Here is a 19,426-nt window from a genome sequence, read left to right on the forward strand (position 1 = left end):
GCTTTAATTACAATTTCTCTGCGAAGCCCTGTCTATCCAAGACTATTAAGAATGTATAATTAAATTTAACTTTGTATGGGTAAATTTATAGCCAAGAAGAATAGGAATGATATTTTTCTAATCCGGTTTCTAAATTTAGGTTTAGGTAATACAATGGAAAGTACATATGTTTACGTGAAGATTGTGCTAAAGGCTCTTAGTAAGCATGTGCTTCTTTATCTTTATTTTATTTTTTCGAGTCAGGGTCTCACTATGTTGCCCAGGCTGATATTGAACTCCTGGGCCCATGTGATCCTCCAGCATCTGCCTCCTGATAAGCTGGGATTACAGGTGCATGCCACCACACCCAGCTTAAATGCTTCTTTAATAGAAGAGATTAGTTTATATTTTTTCATGTTTTCAGTTGTAATATGTATAAGCTTCTGCTCTTTCTATTCATAGATTAGCATAGACGATTCTTACATAGATGTACTTGTGCCCTTCGATTCATTACCATCATGTTTCAGTTAATGAAACCAGCCTAGGCCTGTAAGATAGTCAGCTTAAATTCAAGTTATTAGAAAAATTTTTGTTTTTTTATCTTAAATTCATATTTAACCATAATTCATTAAGAAACAACATAGAGAGGTCTTGATCTTTGGCTTTTAAAATCCTTCATTAGTCTAAAGACTATACCTTTAAATTTCATTTGTAATTAATTAAACTTAATGGACAGAAATACTGAATGGCTCATCCATTTAAAATAAAGTATAAGCATATAGACTATTTACAAATCAAAGCCTATGTAAAAAAAATTAAGTGAGAGGGCATCACTTAACAGCACAAAGATATTATCAACTATTCAAATGAAAATGCTTTTTAAAATATATATTATTTAAATTTTTATTGATTTTAGTATGTACAATTGCTACCTTTTAAAAATATGACAGTTGGATAAGTCAAAATACCAAATATAGATTTGGCTTGAAATATTTAAAGTATAGTTTTTTTTTTTTTCTTAGTGAATGAGGTGTGTGTAGTTTTCTAAACAATCTTTGAGGGTTTGTACACATTGGCCAATATAAGAACAATGTTTGTAAGACAGCATAATATGTATTAGTAAATTTAAGGGACTTCCATGCATAGGGTACTTTAAATAATAAATTATATTTAACATTAAAAAGATACCATATTAAAAATTATTAAGGTTTTATTTTATGTCATTCATTCCTGAATTTAATTGCTTAATCATCCCTAATTTTAAGTATACTTAGCTTTATGTACTCATTTAGTATGAGATTCTATTACTTTTTCATATTTGTTGTCCTTTACTTTTTATTTTCATTTGCAAAACTGAGCTGTAAATATGAAGTGCTTCATTTGTAAATAGGTAAAGATTTGTTTTGTTTTGTTTTTTTAAAGAATCTGGCTTCTTTAAGAAGAAACTCCTGCACTAACACTGATATTTCATTTGATTTTGTGGTATATATAGACTCTTATACTATCAATTCAATTCATATTTCATTAGGCCGTTTATAAGATTTCTATTCTTCTGACATAATATAGAAAAGAAGATTGGCTAGAAAAAATACCATATTGCCAATAGCATTCTGAAATTGGATGTATTTTTAAGCTATCATGTATTGGGCCTGCTGAGGGTAGGTTCATTAGATAGCACTGTCAGTGTTGCCAAGGTTTTAGCTTTGAATTCCATGGAGGTCTGTTCAGATTACTCCTAGGATTTAAGCTCTCCACTAATCCTAGAACCTTACTCTTTTAGGTATGTTATTTATGTGGGATACTAGATTGTCGAAGTGGATTTTAGGATTGGTTCAAGTCTGCAAAAAAATGAAAATGGAGCAGAAAAAGATAATACTCCCTTTCCTCCAAAATACTGAAGTCTTTTCATAATGAGTCAGTGACATTAATGTCAATCATCATCTTCATCATCGTCACTATTATTGGTCACTTAAGATGATCTTTAGGCTGTACTTCTTGGGGGAAAATAGTTGGATAGAATTTGATGTTAAAACTACCCAGGAGAATTAATTTGCACAACCTTAACAAAATTTGCATGGTCATTATTTATTTAGACCAAACACAATTCAGTTTAATTTTCATTCTATGTTATGTTAACTTTGAGTCACTTAGAAGCATCTTAAAGCCATGTTAACTTCAATTCTTTTGTACTTCTATCAAAGATTGTGTGTGGAGGTTAAGATTTTTATCTAAATGAATATTACAAGCACACTGTAGAAATAAATTCTGGATATTTAATTTCATATTGCAATTTGCCAAAATTCTATGCCAGCACTGTTAAAAACACAGCATGAAGTAACATCTTTCAAAATGTTTAGGATATTGTGCTTTCTTGGCTAAGATTTTCTGTAACTCTGAGTATCTATTTTGGATTATAAATTGTATCAGAAATATTTTTGATATCTGTATGTAGAAATGGTTGAGATAATATATTTATAAAACAAATTAGAACACTTCAAAGACAACATTAGCTATTTTCATTCTCTGTTAAGCAAAAATAGAAGATATTCTTTCACAACCCAAAGGTAAACAAAGTTCCATATCACCTGCCATATAGTGAGACTAGGAAGCCGTTATCAATAAGTTTATATTATATTTCTAACACATGGAATTTGTAATTTTAAGATTAATTCTAATTATTGCTTAAATTTATTTTAGGTTTCGATTTGCTAATATATATTAATATTTCATTTTAACAATTGTGCTAAATTCTTTAAATTGTATACCATTTCTGTAAAATATGTTACTGATACCTGTTCACCTTTTTTTTATTAAAACATCATTATGAAATGCCTATTTAGGAAACAGTGAGGGAAAATATGATTATATTTTAGTGTGGTATATAGTAAGTCACTTTTGCATTTGAAGTACCTTTTCACCAATATTTAAAATATCTCTTGTAACATAGCTCTCATGATTCATTAGTTATATTTTGTGTTGACAATGAAGTAAGATGTTCTATTTTAGAATGTTAACAAGTCAAATGAAATTAGCAGTTTTAAATTCTGTTTGATTAAAAAAGAGGTCCTAGTAATCTCAATTAAAACAAATGCAGAGAAATCGTTAATCCATGAAATAGACTTTGCATGCGCATTAACTCAATCTGTGTCTCTAGAACAATGCATCTAAACTTTTGCTGGCCATTATGGAAAGCAGACATGACAGTGAGAATGCAGAAAGAATTCTTTTTAACATGAGACCCAGAGAACTGGTAAGAAAACGTTTAAAAGCTTGGTCAATATTGGGTAGCCTAAAAGGAAAAAATTTAGAGAATGCATGTCAGAAAAAAAAGTCGATTGATTTTCATTGCTCTACCAAGACAAATGGAACATCATGACCTACCATTACCAATACCTCAGAAGGCCCTGTGGTGACAAAGGCCTGTGTGATTTGGGCCTTATGACTTCAGTAGTTTTATCCACTCTAAGCACTTTTCTTAGCCAACTTATCACACTATACTAAACTATATGCAAATGTGTATTGCCAGAAAAAAGTTGGCTTTAGTTTAATGGTGTACTGGAGCATATGAAGAAGGGATGTAAAAAAAATGTTTGTACTCTTCAAAAATTTTATTTATACTTCTTTCTGAAAAATAAAAATAAAATTAATATTTTTTGTAGCTGTTCTTCTCAGTGATATGTTGTACAATGCTTGGCCTCAAGGAAACTGTGCATACTCTAGTAGAGATTCCACAGAGATCATTAGTGTGTCTTCCTATTGTAGAAGTTATCTTTTCTTTCTCACTCGTGGCATGCACATTATGAAATAATGCAGGTGTATTTTAAAAGCATTGGGTTCCAAAAGCATTGAGAATGTACTCACATAATATAGCTCAGTGCCCTGATGATTAAGCCCCACTCACATCAGGGCCATTGTTGGTGCTATGGGCAACTCCTACGAAAGTCTGGCACAACACTCTTTTGCTCTCACTTTATTAGTAAAGAATGGAGTCGAGGAGGGCAGACAAAAAGAGAGATAAAGTGAAGTTTGATTTAATATATATTTAATGAGAGCGTAATGTCTATCTGCAAACAGTGAGTTACAAGGACCAATACATTTCCTATCCTATGGTTAAAGTGGCAGTGAATCATATATTTATTCAACAATGGCACTGTGCAATAGCCCTTTGAAAATACTAGTTCCTCTGTGAACAACACCTTTATTCTGTCATCCCCTTCCTCCTTGTGGCCCACCCTCCACCTCTTGCTTGAGTATATGCCCCTGCTCTGCGCTTCCTCAGAAACATACATAGCCCTGGATTAGGACCGATGGCACCGCACTGTGTTTGCCCCCTTGCTTGCTGACTCTCCCACTGGACAGTAAGTTCCTTGAGGGTACTCTCTCCCATCTACTTTTGGGGTCCTCACTTCCCAGGGTGATTTCTAGCACCATGTCTGCCTGTTACTTAGTGGGCACTTAGTAAATAATGGATGTTTATTGGGGTTCTCGATTCTCCTAATTCATGGGAACTTCGGCACTATCAACATTCAAATATCAAACAAAAATTTCCAAGGAAAAGGGGAATATTGTAGGAAGATACTTCCATGTTCATTGAAATAAGGATGGTTTCCAAGGCCATTTTCATTTAGAGTCCTTTTATACTTTTGAGGCTTATGAAGCTGCCCAATTTTTAATTAAATCTCATAAAAATATAAAGCAGATGTTGTTTCTGGCATTTCAATCTTGTTTTTTTTTTTTGGATAGGTGGATGTGATGAAGAATGCCTATAACCAAGGATTGGAATGTGACCATGGGGATGATGAGGGTGGAGATGATGGTGTTTCTCCAAAAGATGTTGGACACAATATCTATATTCTGGCCCATCAGGTGTCACATTTTATATCTTTACATTATTTTGCTCATCCTATCAATCGTGTTTTATATCCGTGGCTTGTCATATTTTCAAGTTCTGGTCCCTTCATTTATTCAGCACTTACCATCCTAGGTTTGGGCTAAAGAGAGGAACAGCCTCCCAGAATGCCTGACTATGCACCCCAAGGTATGCTAAGGGACAGTCTTCAGGAAAACAGTGCTTGGTACCCAAAACTACTGGGCCAGAAGGGAGGAGACATTCCCATGTCAGCCTGAGCCATGGATAAACCATGGCAAAAAATGAGGGTCCTGAAGGAGAGGGGAAGAGAGGCTACTGGGGAGACAGAGTGTGAAGTGAGGGGGTGCATTCAGTCCTAATCAGGACAAATTCGGCAGGTAGTTTCTGGCCTCCTTGAATTGTAGGTTGACATGCTTTCTGTAGAAGCCATAAACTGGCAGCCTCTGATTGGAAGTGTGAGGCTAAACTTTAAATTCTTTTGAAGGAACTGTTTCCATTTTACAACTTAAACAGGTGCCTGATGAGTACTATTCATAAATTTAATACAATTAACATGAAGATCAACTTTAATTGGCATCTTTGAATGCAAATTTGTTTAGAAGTTAAACATTTTAAATGTGCATTTGCCAATTTGATTTTGTCTATGATAGCTCCTTTGTTTTTACAAAATGAAGTTCTAACTTTAGAGACTTGCTCTATCTTTCTTTCTCGTCATTTTCTCCCATTGGCAATCATTCCCTTCTGTTTCCCTGTATGTTTTATCAGTTGATTGAATAAACATTGATAGATATAAAGTCAGATTCTCGGAAGATTTATTTTTAAGGTTGCTCTTTAGACATTTCTTATGCCCTTTTCTACCCTTTGTATAACTGTCTAATATATGTGAACTTGACTATAATTTTTACAAAACCTTCCAGGAAGGAGTCAGATTCTAAAAGATACTAACAAAAGACACCACTATTGTTTTATAATATATCTGGCTCATTGAAAAGATTTTAAGGTCTCTCATAGTGTATCAAAATACCTATGTAGGACAGAAAGAGGTAAGGGCAGATGACTTATAGCTAGACAGATGAGCATTTTAGCTGCTGAGCAACTGAAAGCCAGGATGATGGACAAGTTGAAGGAAGCAGAAAGTGGAGATTTAGGATGTGGAAAAGGTGTCATTTTAGAGAGAAAGAGAAGTCATGTGACACAAAGTGAGTCAAGCTAACAAAGGAATGGCTAGAGATTCAATGTGAGTAGAAAGGAAAAAATCCCAGGCTGAGAATTAAAATCATATTGGCTACTAGAATGAACACAGAAACATGCTGACCCATATGTGTACAGGGTCAAGGAGTTACTTTAGAGGCTGTAGCACTGTGGAGGGAAGAAGGCAAGGAAGACAAGCAAGGTCAAAAAGGCAAGGTCAAAATGAGCAGTAATAAGTTTCAGAAGAAGCAAGTAGGGAAGTAGAGCCACCTCTGTTTTCTTGACTGCAAGATAGTCTTGCTTTGTATGGGGGAGGTTGTCTTCTTGCACGAGTGAGCAGCTGCATGAGTAAGACCTGACTGTGTAGCTGTTGAGTGGGGAATGAACAACCAGACGAGCTAAGCTTGCCCTGGAGCCAGCAGAGTGACAGATTGGCCAGCAGACAATGAATGAACCACCTGACATCGATTAAGAAATTTAATAAAGCAATCTCAGATGACCAGTGTCTTAGGGATAACAGTGAAAATATCAAGGTAAAGAAAAGATTTATGTTAGGTAACTTCAGTTTGAAGCAGACTAAGCATAAGAGTAGAGGATACAGGCCAGGTGCAATGGCTCACGCCTGTAATCCCAACACTTTGGGAGGCTGAGGTGGGTGGATCACTTGAAGTCAGGAGTTCAAGACCAGCCTGGCTAATATGGTGAAACCTCATCTGTACTAAAAATACAAAAATTAGTTGGGTGTGGTGGCGCATGACTGTAATCCAAGCTGCTTAGGAGGCTGAGGCACGAGAATCACTTGAACCTGGAAGGTGGAGGTTGCAGTGAGCCTAGATCACTCCACTGCACTCCATCCTGGGCGATAGAGCAAGACTCTGTCTCAAAAAAAACAAACAAACAAACAAAAAACAAAAAAAAACCAGAGTACAGAATACAAATTTTTAAAAACACGATGATACATGTTGAGAAGAATGGACAAAGAGGGTAAAGAATGCAAGCAGTGCTTAGAGATGGAAAGATGATAGAAAACATAAAGCAACCTATATATGAAATAAATTCAAATTGAAGATGGAATAAAGGCCAATTATTTTAATGAATTTGAGTTTATTACAGCGCTTGAAGAGGAGAATAGACATATGCAAAGATGATGGTGGAATTGCCCAAAAAGTGGAAATTTAGAAGTAGTAAAAAAAATGTTACAAGGCATTAAAACAACTTGTTGAAAGGAAGAGAAATCAATGATATCAATGATGTGAAAATGATTGGGGTGGATATATCGAAGTTGTTTTTTTTTTAAACTTCCCAGAAGCAAAATGTTGGAAAAGCAATGATTTGTAGAGCAACGAAGGTCCAGTATAGTAGAGAAACAAAGGCAGCCTCGAGAAGAGAGAGAACAAACATCAAAACAAAAGAGAGTAAAGAGAAAAGGAGATTCTGAATTGCTGAATACTTTAAGCCTCATGATTACACTGTAAGAGATTAAATATTAAATAAGAGTCCACGTGAGTCCCTCTTAGAACCCAAGGAGGGCATAGGTGTGGAAGAAAAGTAGGCCAGTTGTATGTAACTGACAGTGTAGAGTTAAGCAATTGTCCGCTTATTCTATTATAGTGACACAAGGAGTCATTTCCTTGCCACCATATAAATGTATTCTTTATGGGGTAACCCCATCACCAATTTTTCATGAAAAATTATGAGCTTTCACTCACAGAAGAGAGACCATTGTGCTCTGCTGATCTTTCTGCAGGTGACTCCTTGGCTTTCTCTAGGCTAGGATGTCATATTTGGTTTTTAGGAGGCCAATCCCTAAGATTGTTGCCAAGTTCCTCATGAATCTATTGTCCTCCACAAACTCACAAGGAGTGGTTGGTTGTAAGCACTGCTTCAGAAGTGGCCATGTGGCTGTGCTATAGGAATTTGGTAGAGTCCAGTTTCCACTGTTTTCATTGTGGATATGCAGTCACTGGGCTCCTGCAGGCAAATGACTGTGCAAATTGGTTTCTGGCTTTGTACAGTTTAGTAATTCCAAAACCAAGATGCAACTTCCTCTTTGTTTTACTATAATCATCTTTTGTGCAGACAGTTTATTCTGGTGCTCTCAGACTTTCAATTTTTGTTGTTGTTCTTTTCATGGTAGTAAGGTAGTTCTGCTTTTTCTGCCATGACATCCCTTTTGGCCTTTCCTGTGGTTGGTGTTACAAGAAACAAATAATGCTTCTTGTAAATGTCTTGTCTGATCTACATAAAACTATAAGTACCTCAAAAAGGGAATTTCTTAACTTCTAATACTATAGTGTTGTGCAGAGAATTTCCTTAAAATCCAACTATGTGCACTTTTTGACTTTCTATCTTCTGCGTGTTTTCCTTATGTCTCTCTGCCCCATCTCTCTGCTTTGCTCTTGGTCTTTTATATTCTTTTCTTGCTTTCTGTAGAGACAGTCACTATACACAGTCCAGAGCACTGTTCAGTACTTTGTGTATGTCCAATATATATTAAACCATGTCCAATGTATATTAAACCATATTGTTTCATTCTCTTCTGAAGCAATTTCTGTTTCTCTGTCTGAGACCCTGCATTTAATGCCTACCTGAAGTAAGAAGCATATGGAGAAATGTTATATGCTTTTCAGGTTGGGGAGAAGTATTAGATAGCAAGCTGTAGGAAGCAAAAATAACTCCTGGATCATAAGGCAAGAGAGAATGGGTCACTCTGATTGGTTATATTTAATTCTTTTCAAAATGCAGGCTTGAAAATTTTTCGTGTGCATTTTCCCATATCACTAAATGGTCTTTGAAAACATAATTTTAATGTCTACATAATTATTCTTCATTTGAATGTACCATGATTCATGTAATCACTCCTTATTGTTAGACATTTAGGTTTCTAATGTACTTGATATGATAAATTACGCTATGATTAACATCCTCATACATTAATCTTTGTCTGCCACACTGATTATTTCTCTAGGATAAATTCCAAGAAGTTTAATTACTGGGTCACAGGGTAGTAACTATTTTATGGTTCCTGATGCATATTGTAAAATTGTTTTCCACAGTTTATGATGGTGCTTGTCTTACTGAATCCTAAAATTATGACCATTTAAAAAAATATTGGCCAAACTGATAGTATTTGGAACAACAATGTTTGCTGAATGAATTAACATATGATAGATGAAAGGAGAATCACATTTTGATTTATATCTTTTGGATTACTGGTAAAATGGGCTATCTTTTAATATGTTCTTTGGTCATTTGTATTTCTTCTGTGAATTACTTGAAAGTGTATTTGTCTCTTATTTTATAAGGTTCATTTTAATGAAGTTTAATTAGGGATAATAACTCTTTGTCAGTCATATTAGTTATATTTATTTCTTATTGATTTACTGGCTTTTATGTTTTCACAATAATTTTCTTTCAGCACCTCGAGATCATTTAAACACCCACCTAGATTTTCTTCTGGTGTATAATGAATTCAGTTTTTGTATCTAATTATATAATCTTTCCATGTCATAATGCAAAAATAATAAGAAGAAAAGTTCTGATGCTTCATCTGTAAAGACATATTCCAAAATTTAGTGTAACAGCAATCCATGAGGGCAGGATTTGCAGGAATTATAGGAGGGTGCTGTAGAGCATGGGTCACAGAGAAAGTTTTAGTAGAAGAGATTAGGGCCAAAATCTAGCCATCTTCAAGGCCAGATGGGGTATGTGAATGAGTGATCTAGGGGCTGGTGAGGTTGGGACAGTCTGACGTTCCTCTTCCAAAGCAGGGAGCCATTACTCACTTCCGCTGACTTGCCAGTTGGGCTTGCAGGCCCTGGATTTCCACTTCTTCCAATATTTCAAAAGAAGCCTATATTTTGAAATTTTGTGAAAATGTGGAATCTCCTAACTTTTAAAAGTTGGCAGATCATTCAAGATTTTTACAAACACTGAACAGGCCAAAGAAAACTCAGCAGCAAGCTGAATGCAGCCCTCGATCCATCAGTTTACCACTGTGGAGGAAAGGATTTACATTTCTTGTTCTTTCTTTCATTGAGTTTCATAGATGCATTGAGTGCTTACTAGATGCCAAGCGCTGTGCCAGCTACTAGGAATGCAGTGGTAAAGAAGATCCGCAACAGATCAGCTCTCAGGGAATTTGCATTCTGGCTGGGAGCAATGAAGAGTAGACAATGAACCAGAAAGATACCAGATGGTGATATAAGCTACGCAGTGAATAAGAATAGATCGTGGTGAAAGACAGTTACTAGAGGCTATTAGAGATTGGTTGATCTGGAGGGTTTTCTGGGGAGCAATTTAGACTAGATCTAAGTCAAAAATCAAAAGCCAGCAGGATACCATGGGGGTGGGGGGTTTGCAGGAGAACATCCCAGTGGCTTGAAAGTGGCAATGAACTTGGCATATTTAAAGGAACAAAAGAAGGCCTGGGTAGCTTGAACCTACCCCCAGCCAGCTATTAGTACTTGAATATTACACTAATCACCTGCAGTTCACCTCAGGCTTATTTATTATAAGATAGTCTTTCAACAACATTTATTGAACACCTCTTATGTCAGGCATTGTGCTAGTTTCTAAGATGGAAAGATGACTAAAAATGCAATCAAGAAGCTCACAATGAAGTGTATATAAAAGGAAGAGCGAGAGAGATAAATCATTATAATTGAATGTGTTTGTCTTAACATGGAGGTTATGTACAAGATCTACTTCCCCTAGGAGTCAAGAGAGCTTCCTGAAAGAGGTGACATTTGAACTAAATCTTGAAAGAGAGGGATAGAGGAAGACAGTCCAGGCAAGCAGAACAACTTCTGCAAAGAGCCAAAAATATTTTAGGGAGAGGAGCCAAAAATATTTTAAGGAGAGAAACTTCTTTTGGTCATATTGGTAGGGATCTTGTGTGGTATCTACATATGTTTTTATATGAAATAAACTACAATAATTTGAATTGTGTAAACATCTTTGATAACTGTAATGACTCTGTAGGCACTTAACAAATGTTGCACAAATGAGTGAATAATTGAGGGATGAATGAATGACTGACTAGGACATGATATATTCTAAAGCTTTGATAATTTATAGTTTAAGTATTATAATTTAAAAAACTGAATAAAGATATTTTTCTGTTACTGTCATTACCATGATAAAAGTTAATGATAATTTCTGCCACTGGAGCTTACGTTTCTTGTGTACAGATGCAATTATCTTTTTTTTTTTTTTTCTGTTTCTATATGTAGTTCAGTGCCTAGAATACAGCAGGCACTCTAGAAGAGTTTGAAGGAATAACTTCTGGCAAAAATGCATGCATGCTGATAATATTTCTAGATAATACATCCACTATGTAAGATTAATAGACTCCTACAATGCTTATAATAGCATTCTGGCAGTCCATAATCTTATTCAACTGCTCTTAACTTTCTTTTTAATTTTATACATTACTCTTTGCCAATATTGTTAGTAAACTCTGTATCAACAGGCCATATAATATTTTCTTTCTTGCTAGGCACTTTTCTTATTTTTGTTCATGATACCATCTCTCTCTTTTACTAATAGAATATCTCCTTCTATTGTTACAATTCATCTTAGTGTTACCTTCATACCCTTAAGATCCAAACTGAGACCTACCTAACACATTTCCTAGATAAAATACAGCCAGCAACTATTCTTTGTTTTGAATTCTTACATTTGTTATGTCCAACTAGAACCACATACTTACTTTTACACTAGGTTGTGCTATATATCATCCTGGAATTGTTCTTTGTGTCATGTATGTCCGACCTGGCTACTAAATTAGTAGTGGATCTACAAAATCTGGGCACCCAGGAGGCCTTATTTTTACAAAAGAAACTTTCCACAAAGAAAAAGTATAATGGGAAAAAATGCCTGGGTATTATAGAATAGATTTAAATCCTCTAATAGGCACTTACATGTCTTTCACTGAGCAACTAAGAATCTTTGGGTTATGGCCATTTAAATGACCTCTCAAATTGATGGTTAATGGGTACAATAAAAAATGCAGTCTAGGAAATGGATTGAAATGGGACTCACTAATTATTAGTTTGATATAAAGATCATGAAGTGGAAGCAATTATTTGTTTGCTTAACATCCCATGTTTGTTAGATACGTATTTATTTCTGAGTGACATAATTATTAGAGCATCAGTCTGAATTCTAGCAATGTAAAATGCCATTGCTGTGTCTTCGACTCCTCCTTCTGCCTGCTTTTACTATCCACTGAATTCAAAGTCTAATAGGATAGCTGGAGATATCAGGCAAGGCTTTTATGATTAGTTTTTCCAGGAAAAGGAAAATGCATAGCACTTCCTAGTATATTTCAGACCCTTGAATTTTTAGCTTATCCCTAATCAAAGTCAATAACTCTTTCTTAACTTTCAGGAGAGAGAGAGAAAGAGAAAGAGAGAGAGAGAGAGATAGAGAAAGAGAATGGCAGGAACAGCCATGGCATTTTAAGGACAGGGATTTTTTATGTCATGCTAAAGAAATTTTTTGGATTTCCTGATAGTCTTCATTAATCCACTTTTTTCTTTAAAAATTCTGTTTCTAATAACTAACTACAATTGCTTGAGCTATATTCATTTTAAGGGATATGCATGTAAATTACTCCAAATAGCTAAAGTTTAATTTATACTGAAACCATATGAAATGTATCTATCACTCAGACTACTTACAGTGTTTTCCTTAGAGATTTATGCTCTTCACCTCTTTGCAGCTTCCATTTTCTTATGCTAATATGTAGTAATCAGCATTGCTTCATTTACTTTATTTGTAGATGCAGAAGGATGGTTTGTAATTGGATACATAACTTCCATCTCTAATATCTTTGAAGGGTTTTAAGTAACGTACAATTACCTCATCTTTATTATTGCTTGTAGTGCAGAACGTAGAAAACACAGCTGGGTTTTTCAACTCACAGAGGCACTTGTAGCTCAGTAATATGTTGGCTAGAATGTTGTACCAAGAATATTATGCAAACAGCTTAGCTATTATTCCACCCCTGCACCCTGTGTTTTCTCTGTGAGCTATTTACATCACTTAACTTCTCTGGCTTCAACCTTCTCATCTATAAAAATATGATGGCTGTCAGTGAGCTGCATTTGCAAAGTAAACTTTCAGAGACTTATGAACTCCAGAAAGTAGTTGGACTGTGATGGCTCTTTTACTGGATTCAATTGTTTTAAATAATGTAACAATAACTAATCAGCTACTAGATATTTATGTATTTATTTATATATCATCATTATAAACAGAATTTGAGGTTGAATGAGAAATGCATGTGTATAATTAGCTTGTTAGAATACAAGATCAAAAGCCATGAGAAGGAAAGAGGATCTAAGTATACCCGAGGCCTTGGCTAACATTCTTACAGTTTATCAGTGGTAGCTCTGAGCTTCTTGGTAACCAAGAGTATAATTGATACCTATAGTATTCATTAATGACCAACTTTTTACTGGCATTTAATTCAGGAAGGAGTTTATGCAAGGATATAGTACAACACAGTGGACAGAACCATTCTGCAGAACGCAACAGATGAAATAATGCACATAGCTGTTTTTTGGTCCTCAGGGACAATGATCAACACTTCTGATTTGTTAGCAGGAGTGAATGTAATTAATGTTGAAGTGTGTTTAATTCAACAGCCATTATGAAAATAGATATTATATTCACCTTATAGACAGACTTTGATAATGTAGGACCTTTCTAATATGTGAACTTAGTTGAAAAAAAACTTTTGTAAACATGAAGAGATTATCATATTAAATCACAGAAAATAGACTTATCCTACTTGCCCAGGTATGTGAAAATCCTGCTGCTCTCAGTGCTGGGGATAAAGTAGTGAGCAGACACACCCAAATCCCTTTCCTCTGTGAGCTTACATGCAAGCAGGAATGTCTCCCTCCTTGAGACCACATGATTCCTTTTGGGGCATGTGCTTTATAGATGCAGTTGTGGGGTGGGTAGGGAATGCACGGGATACGGAAAGGAGGCATCATCTCTACCCCCATGGAGTATACCTTTATTACAGGAGGGAGACACAAAAACAACCACATTGCATCAAGTCCTAGGAAAAATGTGTATCTGAGGTGCTCTGGGATCTTAGGTTAGGAGTGTGCTTAGGAAAGTGAGTGTGGCAGAGCAAGAGAGAGAGAGAGAGAGAGGGCGCCAGAGGGAGCAAGAGGAACAGAGAGATACCGCTTTCCCTCTGTTCTCCCTCGTTTGATCATTTGCTCAGCATTCGTGCATGCAAATCTGCTTCTTTAAAAAAACCTCTAGCCCACTGGCTCATAACTTGCTGTCTTTTACAGCAAAAGTGCTCAAAAGATTGTATATAATTGCTATCTCCAATTCCTCTCTTTCTGTTCTCTCTCTAACCCATTTCTGCCAGGCTTTCATTTTCACCGTTCCACCTAAACCACTCTTGGTGAGGCCACCAGTCACTGCCTCTTTGACCAATCTAAAGGTTGCCCCCATTCCGCATCTTTTGTCCTGTCACTAACATTTGACACAATTGGCCACTCTCCTTCCCGTGAAATATTTCTTCACTTAGTTTTTGCCCAGCGCAATCTCCTGATCTTTCGCTCTGCTTCACTGGCTCCTATTTCTTTCTCTGGCTTCTGTTAGAGGTCTTCTAGTCAGAACCATTCCATGGATCTCTGGTCTTCTTAATCGACGCTCACTCCCTGAATGTCACTTAGTCACATGACTTTAAACACCAGCTGTACCATGATAAATTCCAAATGCACATCTTCAGCGTGGGCCTGTCTTCTGAACACCAGGCTTGTTCCTCCAACTGCTTGCTCAGGATCTGCATTTGAATGTCTTTTTAGGCATCTCACACTTAACATTATCCATAATAGAACTCTTGGTCCTCCCACCGTGTGTACAACTCAGATACCCCAGACACTCAGACTCCATAGCCTCAGCTCCTTAGCATTCCTGTAGCCCAAGCCTGGGTGGATGTCCCTCCTGTGTGTGCCCATGGCACACCACGCCTGCTGTGATCATAGAACATATATCACCAAATTCACATGGCCTGTTGACTTGTCTCCTCCACCAGACTCCAAACTTCATAAAGCCAGGAGTTAGGTTTTACTCATGAATGTCACCCAGTGCATAGTACTGTGTTTGATATAGTAAATAGTTTTGATTCATTGAGTGAGAGAGTAAGTAAATGAGTGACTGTGATAGTCAACAAGTGCTGTAGATCAGGGGTCCCCAACCCCCAGGCTCCAGACAGGTACCAGTCTGTGGCCTGTTAGGAACGGGGCCACACAGCAGGAGGTGAGTGGCAGGCAAGCAAGCATGACCACCTGAGCTCTGCCTCCTCTTAGATCAGTGGCGCTATTAGATTCTCATAAGAGTGTGAACCTTGTCGTGAACTGTATTTGTGAGGGATCTAGGTAACGTCCTCCTTATGAGAATCTAATGCATGACGATCTGTTACTGTCTCCTGTTCACCCCCAGATGGGACTGCCTAGTTGCAGGAAAACAAGCTCAGGGCTCCCACTGATTCTATATTATGGTGAGTACGTAATAATAGTAGAAATAATGTGCGCAATAAATATAATGTGCTTGATTCATCCCAAAACCATTCCCCCCACGCCCCAGTCCATGGAAAAATTGCTTTCCACAAAACTGATCCCTGGTGCCAAAAAGGTTGGGGACTGCTGCTACAGATGGCTAGAAAGGAAATAGGTGAAATAGGTTAATATTAGCTGGAGTTACTGTATAAGGCTTTGTGGTGGGGCTTGCATTTTAGATGAATCTTATGGATTGATAAGATTTAGATAAACCGAGAAAAGCATTTTCATCATAGGGAAAATATGCACAGAGATGGGGGCAAGATTTAGCGTGCTGTGCGTGTGTGAGAGCAGCTTCTCTGGGACCTTACATCAAGAAGAGAGAAAGCCCTGTGTTGCAACTGTGGGAGGTAGCTAGGGAGGGACACAACCTGTTGAATTCTGAAGGACTTTAAGTACCAAAGACTAATTACATAGAAATATTTATTGAAATGTGATATAGTATATATTTCTGCTAAACTTTTCCTTAGAGTACTTAATTTGTTTTGTTTTTTTTTTTTGTTTTTTGTGTTTTGTTTTTTGAGATGGAGTTTCGCCCTTGTTGCCCAGGCTGGAGTGCAATGGTGCGATCTCAGCTCACTGCAATCTCTGCCTCCCTGGTTCAAGCGATTCTCCTGCCTCAGCCTCCCGAGTAGCTGGGATTGCAGGTGCATGCCACCACGACCGGCTAATTTTGTGTTTTTAGTAGAGACGGGTTTCTCCATGTTTGTCAGGCTGGTCTCAAACTCTTGACCTCAGATAATCCGCCCACCTCAGCCTCCCAAAGTGCTGGGATTACAGGCGTGAGCCACCGAGCCCGGCCAGAGTACTCAGTTCTTACCTCTGTTGCCATAAAATGAATGAGACTGTAATGATTCTGTAAAATGCTGAACAGAATAATGCAGAGACAAATAGCACAGAAGTCTGCTTTAGAAAATATCCACCAACCCCAAAGCAATGTTATAAGTCTTAAAATGATTATTTAATGATTGTACTTTTATTCATTTATAACCTGACATTATTAGGCAAGTATTTACAGATAAATCAATTATAAGTGAACCCATGAGAAAATGTAGTTAGTAAACACATAAGCCAATATAAAAATACTTAGGTCAGAGCACTAAGTAATATTCTGTATATATGGGTTTATGTGTGTACTTGCATGTATCTGCATATAATATTTATTGATTAACTCATTTTTCCTGCTCAGACATAAACGAAGAAAGCTTAACTATAGCTCAGGCACCGTGGCTTACACCTGTAATCCCAGCACTTTGAGAGGCTGGGGCAGGTAGATCATTTGAGGTCAGGAGTTTGAGACCAGCCTGGCCAACATGGTGAAACCCCATCTCTACTAAATATACAAAAATTAGCCAGGCATGGTGGCAGGCACCTGTAATCCCAGCTACTCAGGAGGCTAAGGCAGGAGAATTGCTTGAACCCGGGAGGCGGAGGTTGCCGTGAGCTGGGATGGCGCCATTGCACTCCAGCCTGGGTGACAGAGCAAGACTCTGTCTCAAAAAAAAAAAAAAAAGAAAGCTTAACTATGTAGCTGACATTTTATCCTGAAGGCATGCTGAGGAAATATGAGCTAGGACAGAATGTCAGGACAGAGAGAGCCAACTAATTCTCATTTAGTCAATAGATCCAGTACTATAATATCAAAGTGATGTATGAAAATAGTTTTTCCCGCCAGGCACAGTGGCTCATGCCTATAATCCCAGCACTTTGGGAGGCTGAGGTGGGCAGATCACTTGAGGTCATGAGTTCCAGACCAGCCTGGCCAACATGATGAAACAACATCTCTACTATTTTTACCAGTGGCAAAAACCGCAATCACATTTGCACCAACCTAATAAAAATACAAAAATTAGTTTGGTGTGGTGGCACTTGCCTGTAGTCCCAGCTACTCAGGAAGCTGAGGCACGAGAATCACTTGAACCTGAGAGGCGGAGGTTGCAGTGAGCCGAGATGGCACCACTGCACTCCAGTCCGGGCAGCAGAGGAATACTTTGTCTCAAAAACAAAACAAAACAAAACAAAACAAAACAAAAGTTTTCCTTGTGTAGTAGCCCATGGAATCATGTAGGTATGTGAGTCTCATTATTATGTGATGAGATTGCTCAGCTTTTCTGTTTTATGGCTGTTGGTGCATTTTGAGTTTCAGAATTACTTACAGAGGCACAGAAAAGTGGCAGACCATTGTGACAAACTAATGCTGAAAGACAAAATTGTTGATCTAAAAAAAAAAAAAAAAAAGTCAGGCTTCGGAAAGGGAAATAGTTACCCTTAGCCAGACCAAAAAAAAAGTCCCGTTCTGTCACAACCAAGTGATTATTTGAAATTATATGGTAGGGGAAAATTCTGAAAAGTCCCTTGTCAGGATTTATATTATTGACTAAATGTGATCAATTTTAGAGATGTGAAATCAGCTGGTCTCAGAAAACTTCTAGAAATGTATCTCTATACACATATATGTAACTTTATACGTATGTGTGTGTGTGTGTGTGTATATATATGTATGTGTATATATATATGTATGTGTATATATATGTATGTATATATATGTGTGTGTATATATATGTGTGTATATATATGTGTGTTTGTGTGTATATATATATATATATATATATATATATATGCTTTTCTTTTTCTTGTTGTCAGCTTTGTGAGACCTGAAAATGATTTGCAGGTTTCTGTTACTATACCAGAGATTTGCAAAGTACTACATAGTAAATATTTTAGGCTTTTCAGGTTATACTGTCTCTGTTGCAGATACTCAACTCTGCCATTCTAGAGAAAAAACAGCCATAGACAATATGTAAACAAATAAGTCTGGCTGTGTTCAAATAAATCTTTATTTTAAAAAACAGGTGGCATGCTGAATTTGACCTAGGAGCTGTATGTAGTTGGCCAAACCCTTCTGTAGATTATTTTTATAATCTTCACAGTTGAGAAGTTGCCTGTGTCCCATATCTGAAATATCCTTGTGAAAACTGAGTCATTTATTTTTAAATATTTTTCATGCTTATATTTATAGTGTTTAATTCACTTTGTATGTGAGTGTAACTAACACACAAATACACACATACCCATAGACAGAGTGACATACATGTAGAGGTTCTGACTGCATAAAAAAGAACACTCCAGAGGTTCTTTCTCCGATTGCTGTGGTTCTGTGATTTAAGCATTCTATGGACAGTGGAAGCCTGCTCATAAATGAGAATTGACTAACCAATTGACAGAGCAGGCACATGTTCATTCAGTAGATTCAGGATAGGAATGAATCAAGTATGAACCAGGTGTGTGGATGAATCGAGTAGAATAGAGGCAGAAGTGGGGGAAATGGAGGCAGAAGTCATTGAAATGAGACAGATCTAGGCATCCAGGTCGGAGGGCAAACAAAGAACCCTAGCTGAGGGCAAAGGTAGTCTTCTGCTTCCTTCTGATACACAACTTGGGAAACACTGTGTATTAGAGTTGAGCTCTAAAGCAGTGGTTCTCAAGTTGTAGTGCATCAAATTCCGGGACCCCGACCCTAGAGACTCTGAGAATATCTGGAGTAGGGCCTGCAATTGCTTTTTACCGTATATCCTGGATATTTTTATTCAAGTTGTCTGCAGACCACAGTTTCAAAAAAAGCTGCTCCAGACTTTTCACCTTCTCAGCTTCCTTCCCTATTTGTCTGATAGGCTGATCATCTGATCCAGAGACAGCCTCTTCTCATTTCCTTCCCTTCCTTTTTTTGTGCTTTCCACCTTCCTGGTACCAACCTAAGCTGATTGTTACTAATTTCATTTCTGTTAACTCC

General features: G+C 37.0%; 1 protein-coding gene across 2 annotated transcripts in view; it reads left to right on the forward strand.

Annotated features, from left to right (window-relative positions):
- The window catches only part of ITPR2 (inositol 1,4,5-trisphosphate receptor type 2), a 506,436-nt gene that overhangs the window by 356,179 nt on the left and 130,831 nt on the right, over positions 1 to 19,426 (forward strand). For both annotated transcript variants that reach the window (XR_004665727.3, XM_003828909.5), the window contains exons 44-45: positions 3,134 to 3,229; positions 4,723 to 4,845. Coding sequence is in view for 1 of the 2 variants with exons in the window: in XM_003828909.5 (XP_003828957.3) it covers positions 3,134 to 3,229; positions 4,723 to 4,845 (219 nt within the window). In the remaining variant the exon portion in view is untranslated. The remainder of the gene's footprint in view (positions 1 to 3,133; positions 3,230 to 4,722; positions 4,846 to 19,426) is intronic.

The sequence above is a fragment of the Pan paniscus genome, chromosome 10, assembly GCF_029289425.2.
Source record: "Pan paniscus chromosome 10, NHGRI_mPanPan1-v2.0_pri, whole genome shotgun sequence".
Classification (NCBI taxonomy): Eukaryota; Metazoa; Chordata; class Mammalia; order Primates; family Hominidae; genus Pan; species Pan paniscus.